Here is a 22421-nt window from a genome sequence, read left to right on the forward strand (position 1 = left end):
CCGCATTTTCCAGAATCATAGGCGGTCTCGAACACGTCTCCCTCCTATGCAATTGGCCCTGAGATGCTCATCGCCTCGCTCCTTTTTCCATTCATGCACCATACAATCATTAGCAGCCATATACATTACTAAGTGTTGTATACATATCTTCATAGTACACCTGTTCTCCCTCCCATTCCCGTTCACAGCACCTATGAATGACTATAGGGCCGTTGCAGGGCGGAGGCATTGCCATCGGTATCAGGTCACTCCCGGCCGGATCCAAAACCGAGAACCACCCGACGATCATTACAACGGAACATGCCCCCCTCCCTGCCATCAGCCTCTATTTACTATTCTTTTTTTTTTAATTAATATCTCCATGTGCGAACATCACGCACCTGAGTTACTCGCAAGGGAAGAATCCATCTAAAAAATAATTAATCACTTTTCACACATAATTGATTGTACCACACTTCACTCAGTGATGTTAATAATTATTTCCAATTATTTTCATTCAGTCTTGCGGCCTCTTTGACCCTTATTTCGCAATTTAGAAATCCTGCCTGACTTAGGCAAAATCTTAATTCTTCCAAAAGTCAATTTAATCGCCGGAATGAATGCTTCTAATTATTCCCAACCGGACTCAACTAACATTTGACTCAGTTTAATAACGAAATCCTTCCAAATTGAGGTAACCCAAAAAAAATCTTTCAAAAACAAATCATTTCAACTCTCAAAATTTCCGAAAGTCTTTTTGGACCATCCATTTCATATGGAAAAATATATATATATATTTCCGCTTGAGGAGGAAGAGAAGAGAAAAAGAAAGAGAGAAGGAAAAGAACAATTAGTTAAATTTTCAAGAAAATACAATTCAATTCTTGAATTAATATCTCCACAACCACAATTACTTTCAATTTCCCTATTCTAGGTACAATTATTAACCCCCTTTTTTTTCCTTTTTTTATACTAAATCAACTCATATAACTTTGATATTGTAATTTCTCATTAGGAGGACTGCGCCCCATTCCAAAATAAAAACGAAGTTTATCTGACTCAATTTCAAAATAGGATGTCAACAGTTCTCTCCCTTCTGGCCATCGTTCCCCTTAATCTGTCTTTCAGAGGTGTTTCCTGGGTCTCTCTCGATCTCAGTGTCAACCGTTCCTTCAATACGGGTAGAGGGATTTTGTCTTCTTCCTCCCAGGTTCCACTCGAACCCTCCGACAGAATTTCACTGCCCGCATTCGACCCCTCTTCAGGGTCGTCTCCAACGCCAACGCCCTCCGTAGTCTTCAGTTCGGAAGTCTGTCCAGATTGGCGCCGATTTCCGGCCTCTTGCAATCCCCGGGTGTCTGGGATCGCCGTTTTATTAATCCAATTTCTCAGCGTTCTCATAACATCTACGTCAAGTTGAATGGGCTCTCCCTCCTCATTGGAGGTTTCCATTTCCTGGGATGCAACCAAGGTGGCCTTACATGGGCATCTCCTCAATCTCCACGGAACGAGTTTGATATCATATTCCAATTCCGCCAACTTCAGTTCATTGGCGTGTACCCTTTTTATTTTCCCAGCAACCTGGTCCCAGATTACAAATAAAAGAGGGCCAGTCTGCTCCACTATTCGATAGTAAGGAGTCCAACGCTTATCCAGCTTCCTCCCTCGAGTTCGTACCTTATAATACACAGGGTCTACTACCTTGAATTCCACTTCCCTTCGATCCTTGTTCACTCGAGCGTTCCGCTTCTTCTGTGCTCGCTTAATACGGTTCCTTGCCTGGACAAATTTCTGATGTTGCTGTTGCAACAATCATTGGTGATGATCCTCCCCCAAATACTTCCTACGCGGCCTTAAAAGATTATCAATCGGGAGCACGACATCCCTTCCAAACGCTAATTCAAACAGTGAGAATTCCGATGTTTCATTCATCATGAACCTCACTGCTGCTAAGGCTTGTGTGAGGAACCGATCCCATTCCGCCGGATTATCAGTCACAAGCTTACCCAGGATATCCACCAGCATCTTGTGGAAGCGCTCGACCTTGGATTTACTCTGGGGGTGATAAGGGGAAGTCAACATATGCTGGATACCAAGCTCGTCGAGTAACTCCTTCATAATCCTATTCACATTCTCTGTGCCATTGTCGGTAACAAATTGTTCTGGGGACTCATACCTCGGATAAATCTCACCTAGGATTACACCGGCCACCGACTGGGCTGTCTTATCTGGCACGGCATAAGCCTTTGGCCAGTTAGTAAGCTAGTCCACTATGCTCACGATATATTGATTACCACGCTCTGTCAAGGGGTAGGGTCCGGAAATGTCCAAACTCACTTTCTGGAAGGGATACTGCGGAACATCTGTCTCCGCCAATGGAGCAAGCGGGTGGTATCTACTGTGACTCTGATATCTTACACATCTATTTACCCATTCTACAACATCCTTGATCAGTCCCGGCCAATGATAATTTCTAAATATCAACTGATACGTCTTCTCGGTTCCTAAATACCCCGTCTTCTCCTGGGCTTGATCCAGGACTTCTCTCCGTAGGCAGGCTGGTACCACCATCTTTAATCCTATTTCTTTGTTTCGACCGGCAATATAATACAGCTTATCGTGGTGGAGGGTGTATTTTTGGGTTTGACCCTCCTTCACTCGAGCTATCAATCCTGCTAATTCCTTATCTTCTTGATCGGCTTTAATTATTTCGATCCAATGTGGGTCAACTATAGGCTCAGTTTCAACTACATCTGTCTCACTCCAGTCCAGTCTTTCCTTTATGGTGTTGTAATTAATCACTCCCACTTGAAAAGCCCTATCATTCACTTCCGGTTCTAATCGGATGGCTTCATATTCCAGCTGCTCTAAAATCCGGGACAGGAGGTCCGCACAGGTATTCTCTTTACCTTGCAAGTATTCAATTCGCCGCTGATAGCCGGACAGCTTGAGTGCCCACTGTTGGATCTTCTTGTTCCTCCAATCTGCCTCAAATAAATATCTCAACGGTTTGTGGTCAGTATTTACCACAAATTCAGCCCCACTCAAATAATGATTTGGCTTTTGACTGCATATACAATCGTGAAAGCTTCTTTCTCAATCACTGGCCACCTCTGTTGGGTTTCGGATAACTTATGTGACAGGAAATATATCGGAATTTCCTCTGGTATGTCAGGCACGGGGCCTTCCTTCTCAGGGCATGGTTGGGTCAGCACCGCCCCGATACACGTATCACTCACGTCTGTATACAGAACCATCGGCTTACTTAGATTCGGATACGTCAACAACGGTATAGCAGTCAACTGCTCCTTCAGGGCACCAAAAGCCCTCTGACATTCTGGGGTCCACTTATAACGGGCATGCTTTTTTATTAACGCTATTATGGGGGCGGCACGTCGCCTAAATGCAGGTATAAATCGGCGATGATAGCCAATCATTCCAATGAACCCTCGCACTTGGCGCACGGTTTTCGGCTCAGGTAAAAACCTGATAACCTCCACTTTGTCTACGTCCGGCCTTATTCCAGCCTCATCGATCACAAACCCCAAATACTTGGTCTCCTTCTTAAGAAACTGACACTTGGGCAACTTTATTTTAAGTTGGTGTTGGCGCAACCTCTCAAATACCTGCGTCAAATGTGCAAAGTTCTCCCCAGGGGTTCATGAGAAGATTAAAATATCGTCCAAGTATGCCACCGCAAACCCCTCCAATCCCGTAAAACTATCGACATCAATTGTGAGAAGACCACTGGTGCATTACAGAGGCCAAAAGGCATAACTCTGAAATCCACAGGGAGCCAGAAAATCCACACAAAATCTATGTCCCCCCGTCTTTCTTCTCCAAGATCACCATGGGGAAACGCCGCGGCGAGGTTGAATGTTCAATTATTTCCACCTCCAACATCTCAGACACCGCTTCCTCCACAATTTTTCTTTTATGAATCGGGGTTTGGTAGGGTTTCAGCCTCACAGGTGGGTGATCTCCTGCATAAATCTTCATCATCACTGTGTCTGTGCATCCCAATTCCCGATCGCTAGAAGCGATGATATCTCGATTGCGCTCTAGCAGTCTTATTACCTCCCTTTGGTACTCAGACGGGGCTGTCACTTCCTCTGTCTTTATTCTGGGTGATTCATGCCAATTCCTTGTCTCCTCTCTATCCCAGGTCCCTATCCTTTGAATTCTCTTAACAGGGCAGGCTGTCCCCACCTGGGTTCCGTGTTTAACCCGTACCGTCTTACAGGAATTATTTGTTAACAGCACCGGGAAGCTCCCAGGTCCACTCACTATCGCATCACTAATCGCCACTTCAACATTTCCGTCTCCCTCTTCTTCTAGGGAGGTCACCTGGTATCCATCAGGACTCCCCTTCCTTCGTCCCTGGATCTCTCCTGTTATGGACACTATTGTTCGGGGAAGAATTTCCGTATCCTCTGAGGTCACCACCGGAAGGTCCTTTAGCTGCCTTTGGCCGCTCAGGGGAATACCTTTCCTGCCCAACCACAGGGTCGGTGGAGGAAAGGTAACAACTGCTCTCATTTTTTCTAACTAATCATATCCCAATATTAATTCTTCACATAAATCGGGCGCTACATAAGCCTGTAATTGCCCCCTTATCACCTCTACCTCATAGGAGAGCCTGGTCAGTCCTTCCAGGCATAGTTGGCCCTGGTCAGCCTGTGTCAATTCCAGGTCAACCGTGCATAAACGTCCTCTGCCGGCCATCTTCTGATAAGTACTGGACCTAATCAGTGTCACCGAGGCGCCCGTATCAATCAGGGCTGCCACTTTCACGCTTCCCCCCCCACCACCACCACCATCTGGCATCTAAGCTCTCGACACTCCTTCAATATACAGCGGACTTCCGCTCGCTTTAACCCTTTTCCTTCTCCTGAGTTATCCTCAGGCAGCGGCTTTTCGCTCTGCTTCTGCATCAAGGAGTCTCCCCTTTTTCAGGAGCACTCTCTCTGCCTATGGCCTGGCTTCCGACAATGCCAACATTTCCTCTTTGGGCAGCCTCGCGCCATATGACCAAACTGACCACAGGTCCAGCATCTCAGTCGCCCCCTCGCCCCTCGGCTGACCTGGCTTCCTGGTCTGTAAGGGTCATCAGGTCGCAACCCTGTTGGTCTCTTTCATGAGCCGCTCTTGTGAAGGTGGGAGGCGATCTCCACTCTGACCGCCTGACCTGCTATTCTTTTGTCTGGTGGGACAGGGGGTGGTCTACCTTTAGCTTTTCTTCTTCCCACCCTACGGTCTGCCGCATCCGTACACCAACCAGCCACATGGCTATAACGACCCTGTCTTTCACGCATTGGGTCATTCTCTACCCTCTTTCCTTCCCATCTATAGGTAAAACAGGCATTCATCTCCTTCTCTGAAGGGGCATAGGAGATCCCTGGCATTCCCTCCTTCTCTGATACCCATTGGGCCCCCTCCTCCCCGAAGAGTAGTCTTCTTGACCCGCCTCGGTCGATACTCTCAATTAGGACTACGTCTCCTCGCATCATTTTCCTGTAACCGGGGACAACGAATTCGTGCCCATACCTGCTACCTACACCAGGCCAATTCAACTGCTTCCTGCAGTCCGGACGGACCATCGTTCATGGCATCGGCTCGGACATCTCTATCTCTTAAAGCCTCTTCCAATATAGCAGCCAATAACGCCTGCACTGTTTCAGTTTCTCTCAGCTTCTCATCCGGAAAATCCCTTCCAACCAAACCAGATATCCGGTCGCCAAGGTCAGCTATGCTTTCTCCGGATTGTTGTCGGATCTGAATCATTTTTCTTATTGCGTCAAGTGGACTCCGTTCTCCGGAATACTCACCTTCTAAAGCTGCTCGTAATTGCTCCCATTTCAACTGAGGCTTATCAGTTATCTGTTGGCAAATAAACCTCGAGGCTGATCCCGACGTGTGTTCACATGCCAGTGAAATTACCTCTCTCTCCGTAAGATCATAAACTGTTTTTTCTTCAAAATAGAATGTATCCAATTATCAAGTTCACCCGGATCTCCTCTAAATTCGGGAGATTCCAATCTCGCCAACAGAAACTGAAGGCTTTATCTAGCTATCTCCTCAATATTGATTACTTCTCTACGCCCAAATGATTGTTTAAACAACAACAACAACAAAAAATAAGAACTTCCTCTTCAGACTTTAACTCAATATCAACAACAAAAGAATAATAATAAAAAAACAATTAGACAATGACAAAAAAAAACACACACAAAAGCAATAAAAACTTTTTTCTTTGTCTCTTTTTTCTTTCCTTCAAGCTTTTAATTCAATAAAGAAAGAAAAAAATATAAGCTTCATTTAAGCATCAATTGGATTACAATCAATTGTTTTATCATTAAAAACAATAAGGTTTCTCTTCTTTCTCTCTGAAGCCTTTTAATTCAACAACAAAAAAATTATATAATTCAATCACAGTAGAAAAGCGTCCACGCCACAGCGATTGGTCCGTTTTAAAATAACCTTCGCTTGTACTTGCAAATATCACCCCTTCCTTTCATTAATTCATTGATATTACTGCTATGGGGTTGGAAGCATGCACGACCAACCGTTAATTTCACAGCTACAGCAAAAATACACTATCTTACGGCCTCTCTCTCTCTCTCTCCCTCTCTCTATGATCCTTCTTACTCTCTCTCCCCCTCTCTCTCTAGGCCAATTTGCACAGACAGTAGAAAGAAAAAAGGTTCGCTTACCCGCCTGTGTTGTTCTTCTCTCTCTATCTATCTCTCTCTCGTCGCTTTGCAACGCGCACTTGTTGAAGGCTGTCAAAAGTGCCTCTTTTTTTTTCGTCTTCTCTCTCTGTTTTCTCTTCGTTTGTTTCCAAAATGTTCAAATGTTTTTTTTTCAACCGGCGTTTCTTTTTCTCTTCCTTCTTTTTCCAAAAACAAAATGTCCTTTTCACGCGTGCGAATTCTTTTTCTGGCTCAAAGTCTTTCTTCGGGTGCTGCTTATTTTTGGGGCGTCTCTTTATCGATTTCCTTTTCTGTCTCTCGTTCTATTTGTTTTCAGATATCTCCGTCTGTCAGTCTGTCTCTCTCTTAGTACGTCTTTTCTTCTGCCACCGATAATGTATGATTATAACGCAATCCCAACTCTGTTTTTTTTCGTGGTGACAAAAATGAGAAATATTAAGTTTTCGGGTCGATATCACCAACTGTAAGATTGTAATGCAATCCCAGCACCGTTTTTACTTTCTTCTTCCATGGTAACATAAGGTCATCCTAGTTAAACGGCAACCAAGCTGTAACCCCTCACTGAGAAGGTGGTTAAGAACCCCTGTCTATGTGAATTCTTGGCTCGTGTAGTCTAGTTTTCTCTGAGGTTGTTACATGAAATCTGGTAGGCTGAAAGGTAATATCGAAGCAGCAGGCAGAAAGAAAGACAAGCTCATGTAGTCTATCTACAGAAGCTTAATTTCGCAGAATTATGTACAAATGTTTTTACAGATCTCATTCAGTTCTTGTAAGTTCTTTCACAGTCTCAAATCTCTTCACAGACAGCGACAGACGGTTAGATGAGGGAAGTGGAGGGGTCCCCTCTCCAGGGAACGGCGGGTTTATACGATCTGTTTTCCCCGAATTCAACAAGCAATCTCCTTAATTTTAGAGCGTATCGACCCGATGTGGGTGGGGTGGAAGTCTCACAGCCAATCAAATCACGCTAAGCTCCAACGATCTGAGACCCCATTCAAAACTAAAAATCCCATAACCTCGAGGTCAGCAACCATTACTCAGCCAGTACAATATGTTCGTCTAATATCCTCGCATTTCCTGTTGTTGAGTTTTTCCCCAATAACAAAATATCTCAGGTTTTTCCAACCAAAAAACAAATATATCCATTGTGACAATGAATTAAAATATATCTATATTTATCCACCCTTAATTCCCGAGGCACCTGCCATTACACGGGATTAGTCAAAAAGCTATCTCAGCGTAGTTCTAAAGCTCCTCAATGGGGGATTACGTTACACTAAAATATTCTTATTTAAAATTATTTTTTTACCCTCTTAAACAACTAAAAATATATAAATAATATTGTTACATAGGGTTATCATTGAGGGGCACCATTTACGTTTGGTGTATAACATAAAAGGATTCCGTGTGCGTATGATTGTCTCTAATATAAATGGTTGTGTGTTTGATTATCATAAAGGGAATCGTGTGTGTGACATGTATTTTCAGAACCTACCTCTGCTTCTTCGATGTTGGACCATCTGGAAATTTCTCATCCTGGAGGGAGACTTGATACCTGTTTTTGGATGAAGATTCAATCACTCCAAGACAAGGAATTAGTTTTATAGTTTTTATTTCACTTTCCCCAGAGGTCCTGTAGAAGGTGGAAGTGCAATCGGCCTGTGTGGGTTCTTCTTCTACACATGTCAGCGTTCGTCCCCCCCCCCGTGGAGAGGAGGAGACAACGGGAAGCCGTCCGTTGTCTTCTGTGTCCAAATCAAATCTCAGAGATCTAGCCAACCTGACCACGTCACTTATACGTAATCTGGTCAGCTGACCTTCGGTTCTGGTAAACGTGTCTACACTCCACGTTTACTCACCTCTCTCTCTCTCTCTGTAACATTCCTTCCCCCCCTTTTTATCAAAATGTATGGCGAAGGCATCGATTTTCTAATTCCCACATTTACTAAGTATGGGATATATATGCTCTCCTCACTGGCAAAGAAAACTGTCATACCTTTATTCAATAATTAATAGCATATACTAAGTAAAATAATATCAACAATTAATACCATGTGGCGCTAATCTTTGCACCCTCGAAGGTCAACAACTCCCTGTGGCCCCATGTTCTCTTCATAATTTTAATCAGAATTTCAGGAGCATCCTTTACTCCCGTCGACACTACGCGTGATCAATAAATTCTCGGCAATCAACCGAATAATAAAATCGAGGTCCATCTGCCTCTTCAACACGGACTATCATCGTCCTTGGCTTTACAGATCAGCATTTCTTCCCATAGGTAGCACACAAAAAAAAATTTTCCATCCCAAGCCTTATCCTATTCATCATAAGCCAACTCTTATTACTAGTATTTTGTGGGAAACAAAAAACCTCTTAACATTCCTTATGGTGGGTAGCCTTCTATTTTCCTAAGTACTTGCATACATATTTCATTCATCTTCTCTTGAGCGATTTGTAACATAATGGCCACGTCAGCCATTGCACCCCCTCTGCCCCTTACGCCTTGTCAGAGGACATTTCATTTGCTCCCTGAAGTTGATTACAACTAGATCCGCTCACGCTGGACAGAATACATTCCGTTTACTGCTATGTCAGAAAAAACTTTTTTTTTCCAACGTCGGTCAGCGCAACCTGCCTTGAAGACACATAGCTTCACGGAAAACATCGGATTTCCACACATGAAGTACTCAAAGTTGCTCAATGTTGATTCTACTCGAAATCAATAGAAATCACGTTAAAAAAACAAAAAAATTCGAATCACTTCTCGAGAATAATGAAATTAATAACTACCCATGTAATTCAACACCTCTCCAAAATTCTAACTTGCTTGCCACAGAAATTAAATTCCATTCACGCCCCACTTTTTCTTTCATTTCTTCATCTAGTTTATTTAACCCTATATTTATCCTCTTTTTTCTACCTTACTTGTGTGGTCAAAACGTCACTCATGTCGAATAGAACATTTATTCTACATTTCGAAAATTAAAATTAATACCGACTGAACCTTTGACTCTTCCGAAACTTAAGAACTAGTTGATCCCTTATACATAACCCAGTAGTGTTTTTTTTATTTATTACACTGTTTAAATCTTATTTCTTCTCTTTTTTCCAATTTTATTATTACTGCTATGATTATTAATTAATTAATTAACAACACGTTCTTTCTTTTATTAATCATTCTTTCAATAGACCCCACAAGCAAAGATTCCACCTCCCCATTCTGCGAAAAAAAATACATGTCAAAGAACAAGAAAATTCTGTACAATACCGTTTGACAACACATCAATTACATAAAAATAATAAATTTAAAAAAAATACAAAAATATCCTATAAGCAATCACAAAGTCCCATCTCACTAACAACAAAATTCCAAATAACAAAACACAGATTCGTGGAAACCCAATATTGACCACGTCATCACTCCTGAGGTCGGCTGCATTCCACAGAATTCAAAATTAAAGAAAAAATCACAGTCGTTTACAAAAAATACCGAGACATTTACAACTAAAATACATAGTCGTTTCTAAAATAAAATAAAACGACTCACTTATAAAGTCTCAGACAATCCTAACACTCGATGGAACTAAAATTGTCCATGTCAGAAAAAAAATTCCTAAGAAAAAAAAATCGTACAATTAGTGAAAAAGGAAAAAGATCACATTTTCAGAACCTATCCATTGTTTTTCATCAACAGTACATATTGTTTTTCATTAAAAGTTACACTTAGTTCCACAGTTTAAAAATGCAACAAAATATTCATAACACATATTTGTGATTGACGTGTTTATCTTTTGGTAAGCTGAAAGGCTCATTCCTGACGCACACTTACTAAAGTCATATGTTCTATTTCTTTTTTTTTCTTTCTGGTTTACTCACTGGCTGTTCATTAAAAATTTACAATTTATTATCTGTATGTCTATCGTCATAGCTGGTTTTTTTTTTCAATTTCTTCTATTGTTTTTTCTATGTCTCCCGTCTTAAATAATTTATTCGGCCGGACCCTTTTTTCACGGCCCATATGGCATCATTCAGGGATGTGGGTAAAGTAACCTCATGTTCGTTAACAGCTCTTATTCAGCCATCCCATGCCAAATATCTCAAAAAAAAAAATTTGCCGACATCTCATTCGTCAGATTTTTGACTTCTTAAGTTCTTACGTAACAGCGACATATTCTATCCCTTTTTTATTATTATTCTTTCTCTTACTTCAGATTCACTACATAGTGGCCACGTCACCACTACACGTCCGCTCTTGCGTTGGAAGTTCTGTTACTCCCAAGATTGGGCATTTTCAATCAGCCGAAGCTCGCAGGCGGTCCTATCTGCACGCTTATCTATGTGGGTGCATTCTATCGCGCACCCTCGTTACAGCTACAACAAGCCTTTTAAACACATAGGCATGCAGCCTCTCGTCTTTATTGTATGCGAAGAATATGATCTTTCAACCGTAACACCGGTCAGCTTAATCAAGCTACATACAGGCGGCGAAAATAGCATTTTTCATAATCGAAAACCTATTAAAAAAATCCCCCTTGCAGGGTCCTGTGAACCTCTTCCAAAAAAAAAATAGTTAACCGCCTACGTAAATTTAAACCTGCCCCCTTTTTTTAAATTCTAATTTGACTAGACCGACCATTTTATCTTAATCTAATCTTCTGAATTTTTTTTTTCATTACTATTTTGCAGACCACTGGAAAACAACAATTATACATTATATAATACAATATCAAATCATCAATACACATTTTTTCTAACAATGAACATTAACTTCTAATTACATAAAACAACCTTCTTCAGTCCTTAAAAAAAATGTTCAAAAATGTCGTTAAAACTGGAAAAGCAATATTCACAATTTAGAGAACAGTCTCGCCTGAAAAAAAGAGCATCAATTCCTTTTTTTCTTTTCTTTCTTTTCTTAAAGACAAGCGATGGCCATTTTCTCTTTTTGCAACGGTGAAAATATTTCAAGTTATGATTGACACATTTCCAAACAATTTCATTTGTGCGTGTTCCCATTACATTTTCTTACTGTCTCATCGGTCCTTTGCTTTAAACAGAATAAGGCAATTCTTTGTTTTTCCCTTCTAATTTTTACATTAAGTGATATTTTTCTTCGTTCATAACGAGCTAATTCCTAATACGATAAACATTTTTTTAACTATTTTCTCTATATAAAGTTTTACATCTGTGTGTCTGTATGTCTTCCTTTTCTTTCTTCGTGAAAAGGTTGTACGTGTGTATTGCTTTTCTTTTTCTTTTTTTTTCTTAATTATTTTTCTAATTCGCCTAGTGTTTTAATGGACCCTACGTTGTGTGTGTTGATTTGTATTTTTTTTCTACTGTTCTTTCTTTTTGTTTTTTTTCCAGACATTTTATTGTGTTGTATTGTTTTGTTTTTTTTTCTTTTTTAGTCTATTTTTTTTTTCTTGACACTAACTCTCCATGCTTCCACGTTGTATTTCCTTAAACACAGGTTCGATTATCGCATCGGTGATGCGAACTGGTCCACGAGCACCAAATTGAACTTTTGTTACATAGGGTTATCATTGAGGGGCACCATTTACGTTTGGCGTATAACATAAAAGGATTCCGTGTGCGTATGATTGTCTCTAATATAAATGGTTGTGTGTTTGATTATCATAAAGGGAATCGTGTGTGTGACATGTATTTTCAGAACCTACCTCTGCTTCTTCGATGTTGGACCATCTGGAAATTTCTCATCCTGGAGGGAGACTTGATACCTGTTTTTGGATGAAGATTCAATCACTCCAAGACAAGGAATTAGTTTTATAGTTTTTATTTCACTTTCCCCAGAGGTCCTGTAGAAGGTGGAAGTGCAATCGGCCTGTGTGGGTTCTTCTTCTACACATGTCAGCGTTCGTCCCCCCCCGTGAAGAGGAGGAGACAACGGGAAGCCGTCCGTTGTCTTCTGTGTCCAAATCAAATCTCAGAGATCTAGCCAACCTGACCACGTCAATCATACGTAATCTGGTCAGCTGACCTTCGGTTCTGGTAAACGTGTCTACACTCCACGTTCACTCACCTCTCTCTCTCTCTCTCTCTCTCTCTCTGTAACAATATATAATTTCCAATTTGAGACTAAAATCATCGCTTTTACTTGATTGAGATTGTCGGACTTACTTCCTTATCTTGGTTGTTATCGTCACAACGTTTCGGCCATTTTTCCCTCCGGCCTTCATCAGGTGTTTTGTATCGAACTGGGGAACTGTTTGTTAGGAGTCTCGAACCCAACCCTCTATTATTATTACGGTGGTACCGTGTTCGGACTCCAGCTAGGCTCTGGGACATAGTTGCTGATTCTCCTAGTGACATATGGCCGAGTGGTCCTAGTCGTTGTATCAAAGTTTACAGTTACCCAAAGGTGCTGAGTTCAATCCTGAACGAAGGCAGTGAAAAAGTAATATTCAAAACAGAGAATCAGCAACTATGTCCCAGAGCCTAGCTGGGGTCCGAACACGGTACCCCCGTAATAATAATAAAGGGTTGGGTTCGAGACTCCTTACAAACGGTTCCCCAGTTCGATACAAAACACCTGATGAAGGCCGGAAGGCCAAACGGCCGAAACGTTGTGACGATAACAACCAAGATAAGGAAGTCAGTCCGACAATCTCCATCAATGAAAACACCTCATTTCAAAAATACAGACAATTACTATCGCTTTTACTTTTCGCGTAAACTGTTAAGTTTTAATTAAAAACATTTTGAAAAATAATTAATTTACTATTCTCTATTAAAAAGTAAAAATAACTCGAAAATATTAAACATACTCAATGCTCGTGGTAAAATTGTCCATTTTAGCCACATGGAGACAGAGTTTCTTATAGTAGACAGCATGTTGATTTTCTGAGGGATTCCGCAAGGCATTACTGTAAAATGTGAATATTGTCAGGAATAATGGCAGAACGATGTTGACCACTGTGGTCTTTTTGGGTATTTACGACACTTCCTGTTTCCCAAAACTTTGCATCAAAAGTTGAATCGTCCTTCTATCGGATACATTGCTCCTGCCAAAATGTTTCCTGCATTGTCACTGCACCAGAACTGATTTTGTGGCAAATTACGCCTCGATGATTTTTTTTCCTGCTGTTGCGTTGTATGAAGTTTAGTTGAATCCATGTTGGTGTCACTTGAATCTCTATAATATGGACAATAATATGGACAAAAATTGTAAAAGACAACTTTCGAATGAAATACAAAATAGGGTGCTTATTTTGGGCCACCCTGGATATACATATATTCGATATATATAATTTAATTTTAACTACTGTGTCTTCATTGCACGTGTATTTATCATTTTCTTTCAATTAATTGTCTTTTATTTATTTGTTGCAGGTAAATGCCTTATTGACCCATCCTATTGCAAAAATGGAGGAATATGTAATCAGGGCAGGTACGATATGTACCACAGCTGTAATTGTTTGAATAAATTTTCTGGAGACCAATGTGAGATATATAATGGTATGTGCATTGATAAGTATTAACGATTTTTTTTAACACAAGTGATCAAAGAGTACATGCCTCCACCATAACCAAATAATACCCTCATCGACACACCAGACTTATAACATTGCAAAATGCTCATTTGGATTGCGAGAATATATATATATATATATATATATATATATATATATATATATATATATATATATATATATATATATATATATATATATAAGTTTAGCAATCCGAAGGAAGAAACAAGTATAAGGCTTTTCGACATCAAGTGACCTGAACAGTGAGGGGTATGATTTTGCTGCTTGTCGGGTTAGTCAAGAGAACATTACATTCAAGTACTTGTAAAACAGACACATGGTGATGAGACAGGTCTTAGATCTTGTTGTAGCTAGAGATGGGGTTGGTCAGCTGAAAACCTTTGATTGGAGTTAATTTTTAAAATACCCAATTACAACTCCCGACTACGATTCCTGCAAATATTGTAAACCTTTAACTCCCATCCTGACAAGAAACAAATATCAATTCTGAAGTGGAACGGGTTTATTTTCGGCAGCATTGTAACTCTCGCTTCCCTTATTTTGTTATGTAGTCCTCAATTCCATGAGCGATGTTTCTGACAAAGGATGTCAGAATCTATCCCTATAACAATTATCGTTGGCTAGTTTTTGATTTTAAAGTTATATTTTTAATTTAAGCTTCTTACATCAAGTGGTTTCATGACTTGTCGAAAGCGATTTTTATAAAAAAAAAATAAACCATGCATAGCTATGTTACCAATAAATTTGAAAAAAAAACTCTTCAAAAGAATGTACTTAATAATATTTTAAACAATTTAAAATAAGTAAAATTATAGGAAAGTATAAAAATCAAACAAAATCACTCATACGTTATGAGTAGACAAGCCTTACACTCTAAAAACATTACGGTACTCCTGCATAATTTGACCCGAATTCTCGTGATTTCCCGTCAAGCCCGGATTGGGCGAGACCGGCAAATATCGGGGTCAGCCGAGCGTTGTTCAAATGTTGAAACGCTAATTCGACTTTAAAAAGGTAATTTTTTTTATGTTTTTAGTAATTTTTTAGATTTATGATTAGTTATTTTTAATGATTTATTTATGTTGAATTTTTTTTTATACTTCAATTTCTGGGAGTTTGATTAACCAATGAAAAAGTGGTATGTAAATGAAAGCAGATGACATTCGAATTGGAAGAAATCGACTGAACCCCAAAAAAGCTGACAAACAACTATATTTTCAGACTCGCCAAACAAAAAATGACAGGCAAAGAAATAAATCTGTGCATGCTAGAAAAACAACGAACCATGTTGAAAGGATGTGGAAGCAAAACAGCGTAACAAGCAAGAATGCGGGACCAGCCGGGAGCTTCTTGATACATATTTACTTGAATTTATGTGGAGACAAAAATTTGGAAACGATCCTTTTGTCTCCATCATAAATTACATTTCCCGAAAGCTACCCGGTTGGGGCTTCCTCCTATTTCCTCTACCCCATCACCTCCCTCTTTGCTGTCGATATGGCCAATCAACCGAAGTAAAAGATTCCTAAGGAAATATCCTCATCTCAAGAAAGTTCTTCCGCCGGCAATTAACAACCAAAAAAAAAAAATCACTATTGAAAAAAAAACAAAAAAACATGTTTTTCTATTTCTGTGTAATCCCCCCCCCCCACAAATAACAAAACAAAAAAACAACCTGACTGAACAAAAAGTCTTGAAAATAAAATTTAAAAAAAAACAAGAAAAAAAATACGGTTAAAGAAAAACAAAAATAATTGTACTTAAACCTAACATTTATAAGGGTAAACAACCTTTTCTTGAAGATAACAATATTTGCATAACTTGCTGTTGATAAATATTTTGCAAAAAAAAATATAAATACTAAAATAAAATAAATAAACATATTTGCTTTTTTCAAGGTAGGTTTTTTGTTATTTTTGATAATTTGCCTTTTTTCCGGTTTGTTTGTTTTTTTGTTTTACACAGTGATCACCACTTATCATGGCCCGGAAGCCACTCAGGGATAAGGGTTATTGCAAGTACATTACGTTAGTGTGAAGATTTGATGAAGTGTTTACTTAAGGAATTTGTTAACGTTGGACTTGAAGACATCCAAGTTGTAGTCCGGTGGGAAGCAGGCAGACGGAACAGAGTTCCACAGGCGTGCAGTTCTAAGAAAGAAGCTTTGTTCATGAAATCCGCGTTTTGATTTAGGCACAGATATAGAGTGGGGGTAATTTTTCACAGTGGATTCAGTTAGACGGATGTTTTTCGTGAAAGATTGGTGAGGGGGGACCAGAGATTGGAGTTCAGACGAGCACCTGCCATGGAAATAACAATAAAACAAGGATAGGCTCGCAACATCTCTTCTGTGGGAGAGAGGTTGCAAGGTAGAGAAAATGGCCTCCCCAATTAAGCCACGAAGTCTATTTTGTACTCTGTCAAGGCAGGATAGGCTGTTTTTAGCAGTTCCTGCCCAGATATGGCAACAGTATTCCATCCTTGGACGTACTTGGCTTTTATATAGATAGAGAATTGCATCAGTAGTGAGATATCTTCTGGAGCGGTAGAAGGATCCCACCATCTTTCCAGCGACCTTGGTAACAGACTTGATGTAAGTGTTCCATTTCAGATCAGGAGTAAAGGTCAAACCCAGAAGCTTGTCAAAACACGGGGCCTCACCCAGACGAGAGCCATCCATCACAATTGATGCCAGATGGGGATCAGAGCGTTGATGATGTAAGGATAGGAGTTTGGTTTTGGATGGATTAAAGGTAATCAGCCACGTCTTCCCCCACTGAACCACGTGCTCGAGATCAGAGGAGAGAGAATCAGAGAGAACTTTGTCATTTACAGCCTTTGATGTGTTGCCGTAGATGATCGTGTCATCAGAATAGATGTCAACGAATGATTTAAGTATGTGTTTAGGGAGGTCATTGATGTTGATCAGGAAGAGAGTTGGGCCCAGGATTGACCCCTGAGGAACTCCAGCATTTATATTGCAGGCCTCCGATTTTTGTCCATCTACCACTACTCTTATGAGCCTATCGGAGAGAAATGATTTAATGATTGAGAAAACATTTCCAGTTATACCGTAGCTGGAAATCTTGTGAAGTAGGCCCTTCTGCTATACCTTGTCGAAGGCCTTTGATATGGCAAGAGCAAGTTTTGCTTTTTTCCTTAGTCGGCGTCTGTTACGCCACTCGGCTGTCACTGATGATTGCTGGTTTCGCCCGATCCGGGCTTGACGGTAAATCATGAGAATTCGGGTCAAATTATGCAAAAGTACCAACATTTCCCTTGGCCTACAACATCCTCATTATCATTTTTTATAACATACCTCTAAGTCCTACTTTTTTTTATTTTAAAGTCATACTAATATTCCGACATTCACATTTATATATGTTTTATCTGTTTTAACTAACATGTGTGAGTGTTGAACTGTAAGCTTGGCATTCATGTAGTAAAATCCCTTTAAGTCCATGAATTTTAATTTGTTTTATTGTTGATATTTTCAGGACCTGAGGATCCTAAAAAGAAGTTGATCTTTGTGGCCATCGGATGCAGTGGAGCAATTCTCGTCATAATTCTGATCGCTGTCGGCACAGTAATATATTTAAGGTAACTAGTGTTATTTATGGATTCATATTTTCTATTGTCGATACTCACAATCGAAAATAGTCTATTATTTTTAGAATTCTATCTATATCGGAAATCATATATATATATATATATATATATATATATATATATATATGTATATATATATAAACCTATATGAAAAAACTTATTTAATTTTTATATATTTTTTATCATTCGTTTGAAATCTATTTTAGTCAGTAAATCATGTAATCATTTGCAATCGCTGTATAAACTTGCTTTCTCGAATTCACAATAATCCTAATATCATTTCAAGGATCGTCAGTTGTCTACCATGAAACACTGTTTCGAGGATTCAAAAATAAAATAGAATACTAAATCATCACTTCCCAGCAGTGTTTATCAAACACCACCTCCCTTAATCACAAGAACAAGATCAAAGTGTAGTATCTGTTCTTCAGATGCTGCACTTACATTTATTGTTCTCTGTCAGAGGAGGAGAAGTCCTTCACGACTGAGACAATTTTTATTTTTGTTCCTTTTCTCCACTGGTGTCTAACTCTGTCCCGTGGGGAGGCATTGTTAATAGGAACTTATCCATGCTATCAAAAAAATATCTTTCTTACCTGTGACACTTGGCCCTGTCTTCAAATTCAAAATGGATATTTTTTTAATTTACAAGTCTGTTGTATTCATACGATTCGGATGAACCCATTATAATTATATATATCAACACTGTACAGCGTATGCTCAGGTAAGACAACGTCTTCTTGAGAATAAGACCCTTACACTTAGCATCCTGCATCAATGTTGATGAAACCTTGTCGTAATGACGCCAAGAACATCCAAATACAAGACTCAGCCGATAGCAAAACAAACTTATTGAACTCTTGAGGTAATGAATGTTTGTAGCATATCAACTCCTTAGTCTAAAGGGGATGTACATTTCGTTTATTCCCTGGGAGGCTGGTTGCCATGCCAGGACATAAGAACGATTCCGGAAACGTTCCAATGACAAACCAAATAACTCTCCTCAGTTTCACATTGTTGTAAATATGGAGTATCTCCTCTTTGATAATCCAAGCTATAAAACTGTTCATTTCCGCTTGTCAAGTAGACGAATAGTAAGATTCTTAATTGAATAAAAGATTACTAGACGGAATCTCCTGTCCTGTTTTAATTATATTTTTTTCAATTAAGAATAGAACATTTCTTTAAAAGCCTTCGGATACTGGGCAAAGATTTCAACTTTTGTCCACTGACGGCATTAGAGGCCCAAGAGCAACACATTTTGGACGCCTTCGTTAACGGCTTACGTAATGCTCAGGTAAGACAACGTCTTCTTGAGAATAAGACCCTTACACTTAGCACAGTTTACGAGCAAGCACTTCGAATGTGCTATACAGCAGTCTCGTTCTTATTTACAACCAGACACCGTGGACGTCGCGCAAAACCCAACCTATTCCTACGGCGATAGTCCGACGAAGCTTAAAGAAGAATCGATCATTGGTGCTTAAAAAAGGGACATCTAGTATCTTTTTGCGGCTTATCTAAACACCTTCGAGTTTCCTGTCCTGCTAGGGATACTCTTTGTCATAAATGTGGAAAACTTGGTCATTTTTCAAAGGTATGCAAGTCTTCTAAAACCCTATACAAAGCCGCTCGTCAAAATACATCTGCGATATTAGCAGCCTCCCCTGAATGCCTTTACAAAACTATTATAAAAATGAAAATTAACGGAAGATCTACGAATGCTCTAATCGATAGCGGAAACTCATAAAATTTTATCTTAAAAAGCTTGTTAAAAACTAACAACTTGCATTTTGTCTCCTCTCCCAGAAGAGTAACAATGATAAATGCGTCATTGTCTGCACACGTAAGTGATTATTGTTTGGTGGACTTACTATTTAATAACGTCTCCTGTAAAACCACTAAATTATCCGCAATGAAAAACGTTTGTTGCAAAATTTTCTGCAGCAACATTCACAGATTGAAATTCCGTTTGGTGGTTCAATGCCTGCATTGAAAATTTGTGGATTGGTGACAGCAAAAATCCAGTACCGTCACTTTTCAAAAACCTAACTGAAAACTGCAACCCATAGCAGTGAGAAGCGAACGTTTTTACTTATAGTAATAAAAAATTCATTGACTCTGAGATAAAAAGACTACTCGAGGATGGTATAATTTAACCTAGCAAATCACCCTAGAGGGCTTAGGTAATTATAACCACTTTTGAACACTATAAAAAGAGAAGATTACTTCCAAACCATAAATAAATTTACTCTTTTGGACGTCTTCCTACTACACAGGACAGATGAAATGACAGGCGAAATAGTCAAATATCGTATGTTTTGGCTTCTGGATTTGAAAAGCGTGTACCATCAGATCGCCATTAGACCTAGAGACAAGCTATACACAGCTTTCGAGGCGAACGGTCGATTATATCGATTTCGCAGGATTCCTTTTGGCGTTACGAATGGGGTAGCCAGTTTCCAAAGGATAGTCGACCAAATCATAACGGATGAGAAACTGAAAGGCACGTTTGCGTACATTAACAACGTCACAGTATGTGGCCATAATAAAAAGGAACACGACGTAAATCTCAGACGAAAAATACAACCTTACCCTAAACGACGACAAATGCTCAGACATATCGGCTACTGTAATTATACAATGCCCCTGTTCAGGAATCTTTGGAGTTCCTGCCTATATACATTCAGATCGAGGGGCTTCTTTTATGTCAGAGCAGCTTCAACAATTTGTACAGGAACGAAGAATAGCTACAAGTCGGATAATTCCCTACAACCCTAAGGGTAACGGCCAATGCGAAAGATATAACGGCATTATTTGAAAGACCGTTCAATTTACCTGCATCAAATAACGAATGTCTGATTGATAATTTGGAAAATCTTCTTCTCTGTCGTATTATACGCTATTCGATCCCTATTGCGTACCGTCACGACTGATATTCAATACGAAAGGTCTTTACCTTTTCAGCGAGGGAGTTCGGCGGGAGCTTCGATCCGGTACTGTGTTTCTGAGACAACATGTGCCTTACACCAAGAACGAACCCTTGGTGGACGAGGGAGAGATTATAGAGGTGAACCTTCAGTACGCTCTAGTAAGACATGCAAATGGTAGAGAGTCTAATGTGTCTCTCAGAGACCTAGCACTTGCCGGAGACGTACCAGTACCGTGGACAACCCCTGTGGACAGACTAACTCTTCTTGACATTGAAACCCCTCCGGAAGATTATTACACTGAAAATACTCTTGGCACATCGTCTAATGACACTGTCTCCGTTGGGGCTTCGTCAGACACTTCGGACGGGCCAACTCCTGAATCCCTGAACGATGAAGGACTAGCACCAAAAAAAACGTGTTCATCCAGCAACTGACTCTGGTGCGGGACGGCCTTCTCCTCTGAGAAGCAAACATTGCACTGAAGAGCTTTCCTGTTTGAGTACTCCGACCTCGAATAATAGACTGCCGAGGCGGCCACTATGAGCTCGTAGAAAGCCTGGGCATTAAAGAGACTTTCTTCTCTATCAGTGAGAAATTTGGTAGGGAAGAATGCTGTGAATATGGATTATCCCCTCTTTGATAATCCCAGCTATAAAAGCTGTACATTTCCGCTCGTCAAGTAGACGAGTAGTAAGATTCTTAATTGAAAAAATACAAATAGACGGAATCTCTTGTCCTGTTTTCATTACACACATATGACATGATAAGTCTTGAACCAGAGGAGAGTTATTTAGTTTGTCGTGTGGACGTTTCTAACGGCAACCAGCTATCCAGGTGTTAAACACAATCAAACGATAGGCACACGGACGATAGAAATATCATTGGGTCGATATGGCGTTGGTTATAATCGATTGCACCTCTTGTTGTCATAGAGTCTTCATTGCGGCGTTAATGGTACGTATTCTTCATGACATGGACCGCTTTTCTGTCGCTGAAAATTAACGCTTGTACAAAACAGCAAACAAAGACATTTTTTAATAAAAATATAGATTCTGGGGGAGCATATCGAACTGACCTGACGCGTGCATCACCGACGGCTTTATATATCCCCAAAACTTATGCGTCTGCTTTCGATGGAGTCCGACGCCTCGACTGTTTAAAACAATACCATCATAATTCTATTCCCCTCTCTCTCTTCATTGAAAGAGAGATAAAGGGAGTGAAAGAGAGAAATAGAAAAAGAGAGACAGAAATATACATAATACTTTAAAATTGTTGAGTTTTTTGGAGACGTTGATGACGAGTTCTGGGGGTTTACCTTTCGAATTCTAGGGTTTCAGATTGTTTTGACAGGGCCGAGTTTCATAACAACTGGTCAGTCAAACCTGGTTGATATATTCCGACGTTTTGAAAACTACAAAACATCTGCATGGCGCACGCGCTTCACCACTAGTACAGAACTATATATATATATATATATATATATATATATATATATATATATATATATATATATATATATATATTTGAAAATCTTTCGAGGGGTACAGAATTTAATGATGGCTACATCTAGACCAATATATATAATGATTATTTAAAAAATAAAAAATGAAAATAAAGGCCAGCTAACCCGGTTTCGATCCTCGCTCAACAGAGCCAAATCGAGGACAATA

At 39.7% G+C, this 22421-nt stretch overlaps 1 protein-coding gene across 2 annotated transcripts in view; it reads left to right on the plus strand.

The window, feature by feature from the left end:
- Positions 1-22421, plus strand: part of LOC145266710 (cysteine repeat modular protein A-like) — a 199509-nt gene that overhangs the window by 174600 nt on the left and 2488 nt on the right. For both annotated transcript variants that reach the window (XM_080122634.1, XM_080122635.1), the window contains 2 exons: positions 14046-14171; positions 17704-17806. In XM_080122634.1, coding sequence (XP_079978760.1) covers positions 14046-14171; positions 17704-17806 — 229 coding nt within the window. The remainder of the gene's footprint in view (positions 1-14045; positions 14172-17703; positions 17807-22421) is intronic.

The sequence above is a fragment of the Euprymna scolopes genome, chromosome 41, assembly GCF_053919585.1.
Source record: "Euprymna scolopes isolate OS-2025 chromosome 41, ASM5391958v1, whole genome shotgun sequence".
NCBI lineage: Eukaryota > Metazoa > Mollusca > Cephalopoda > Sepiida > Sepiolidae > Euprymna > Euprymna scolopes.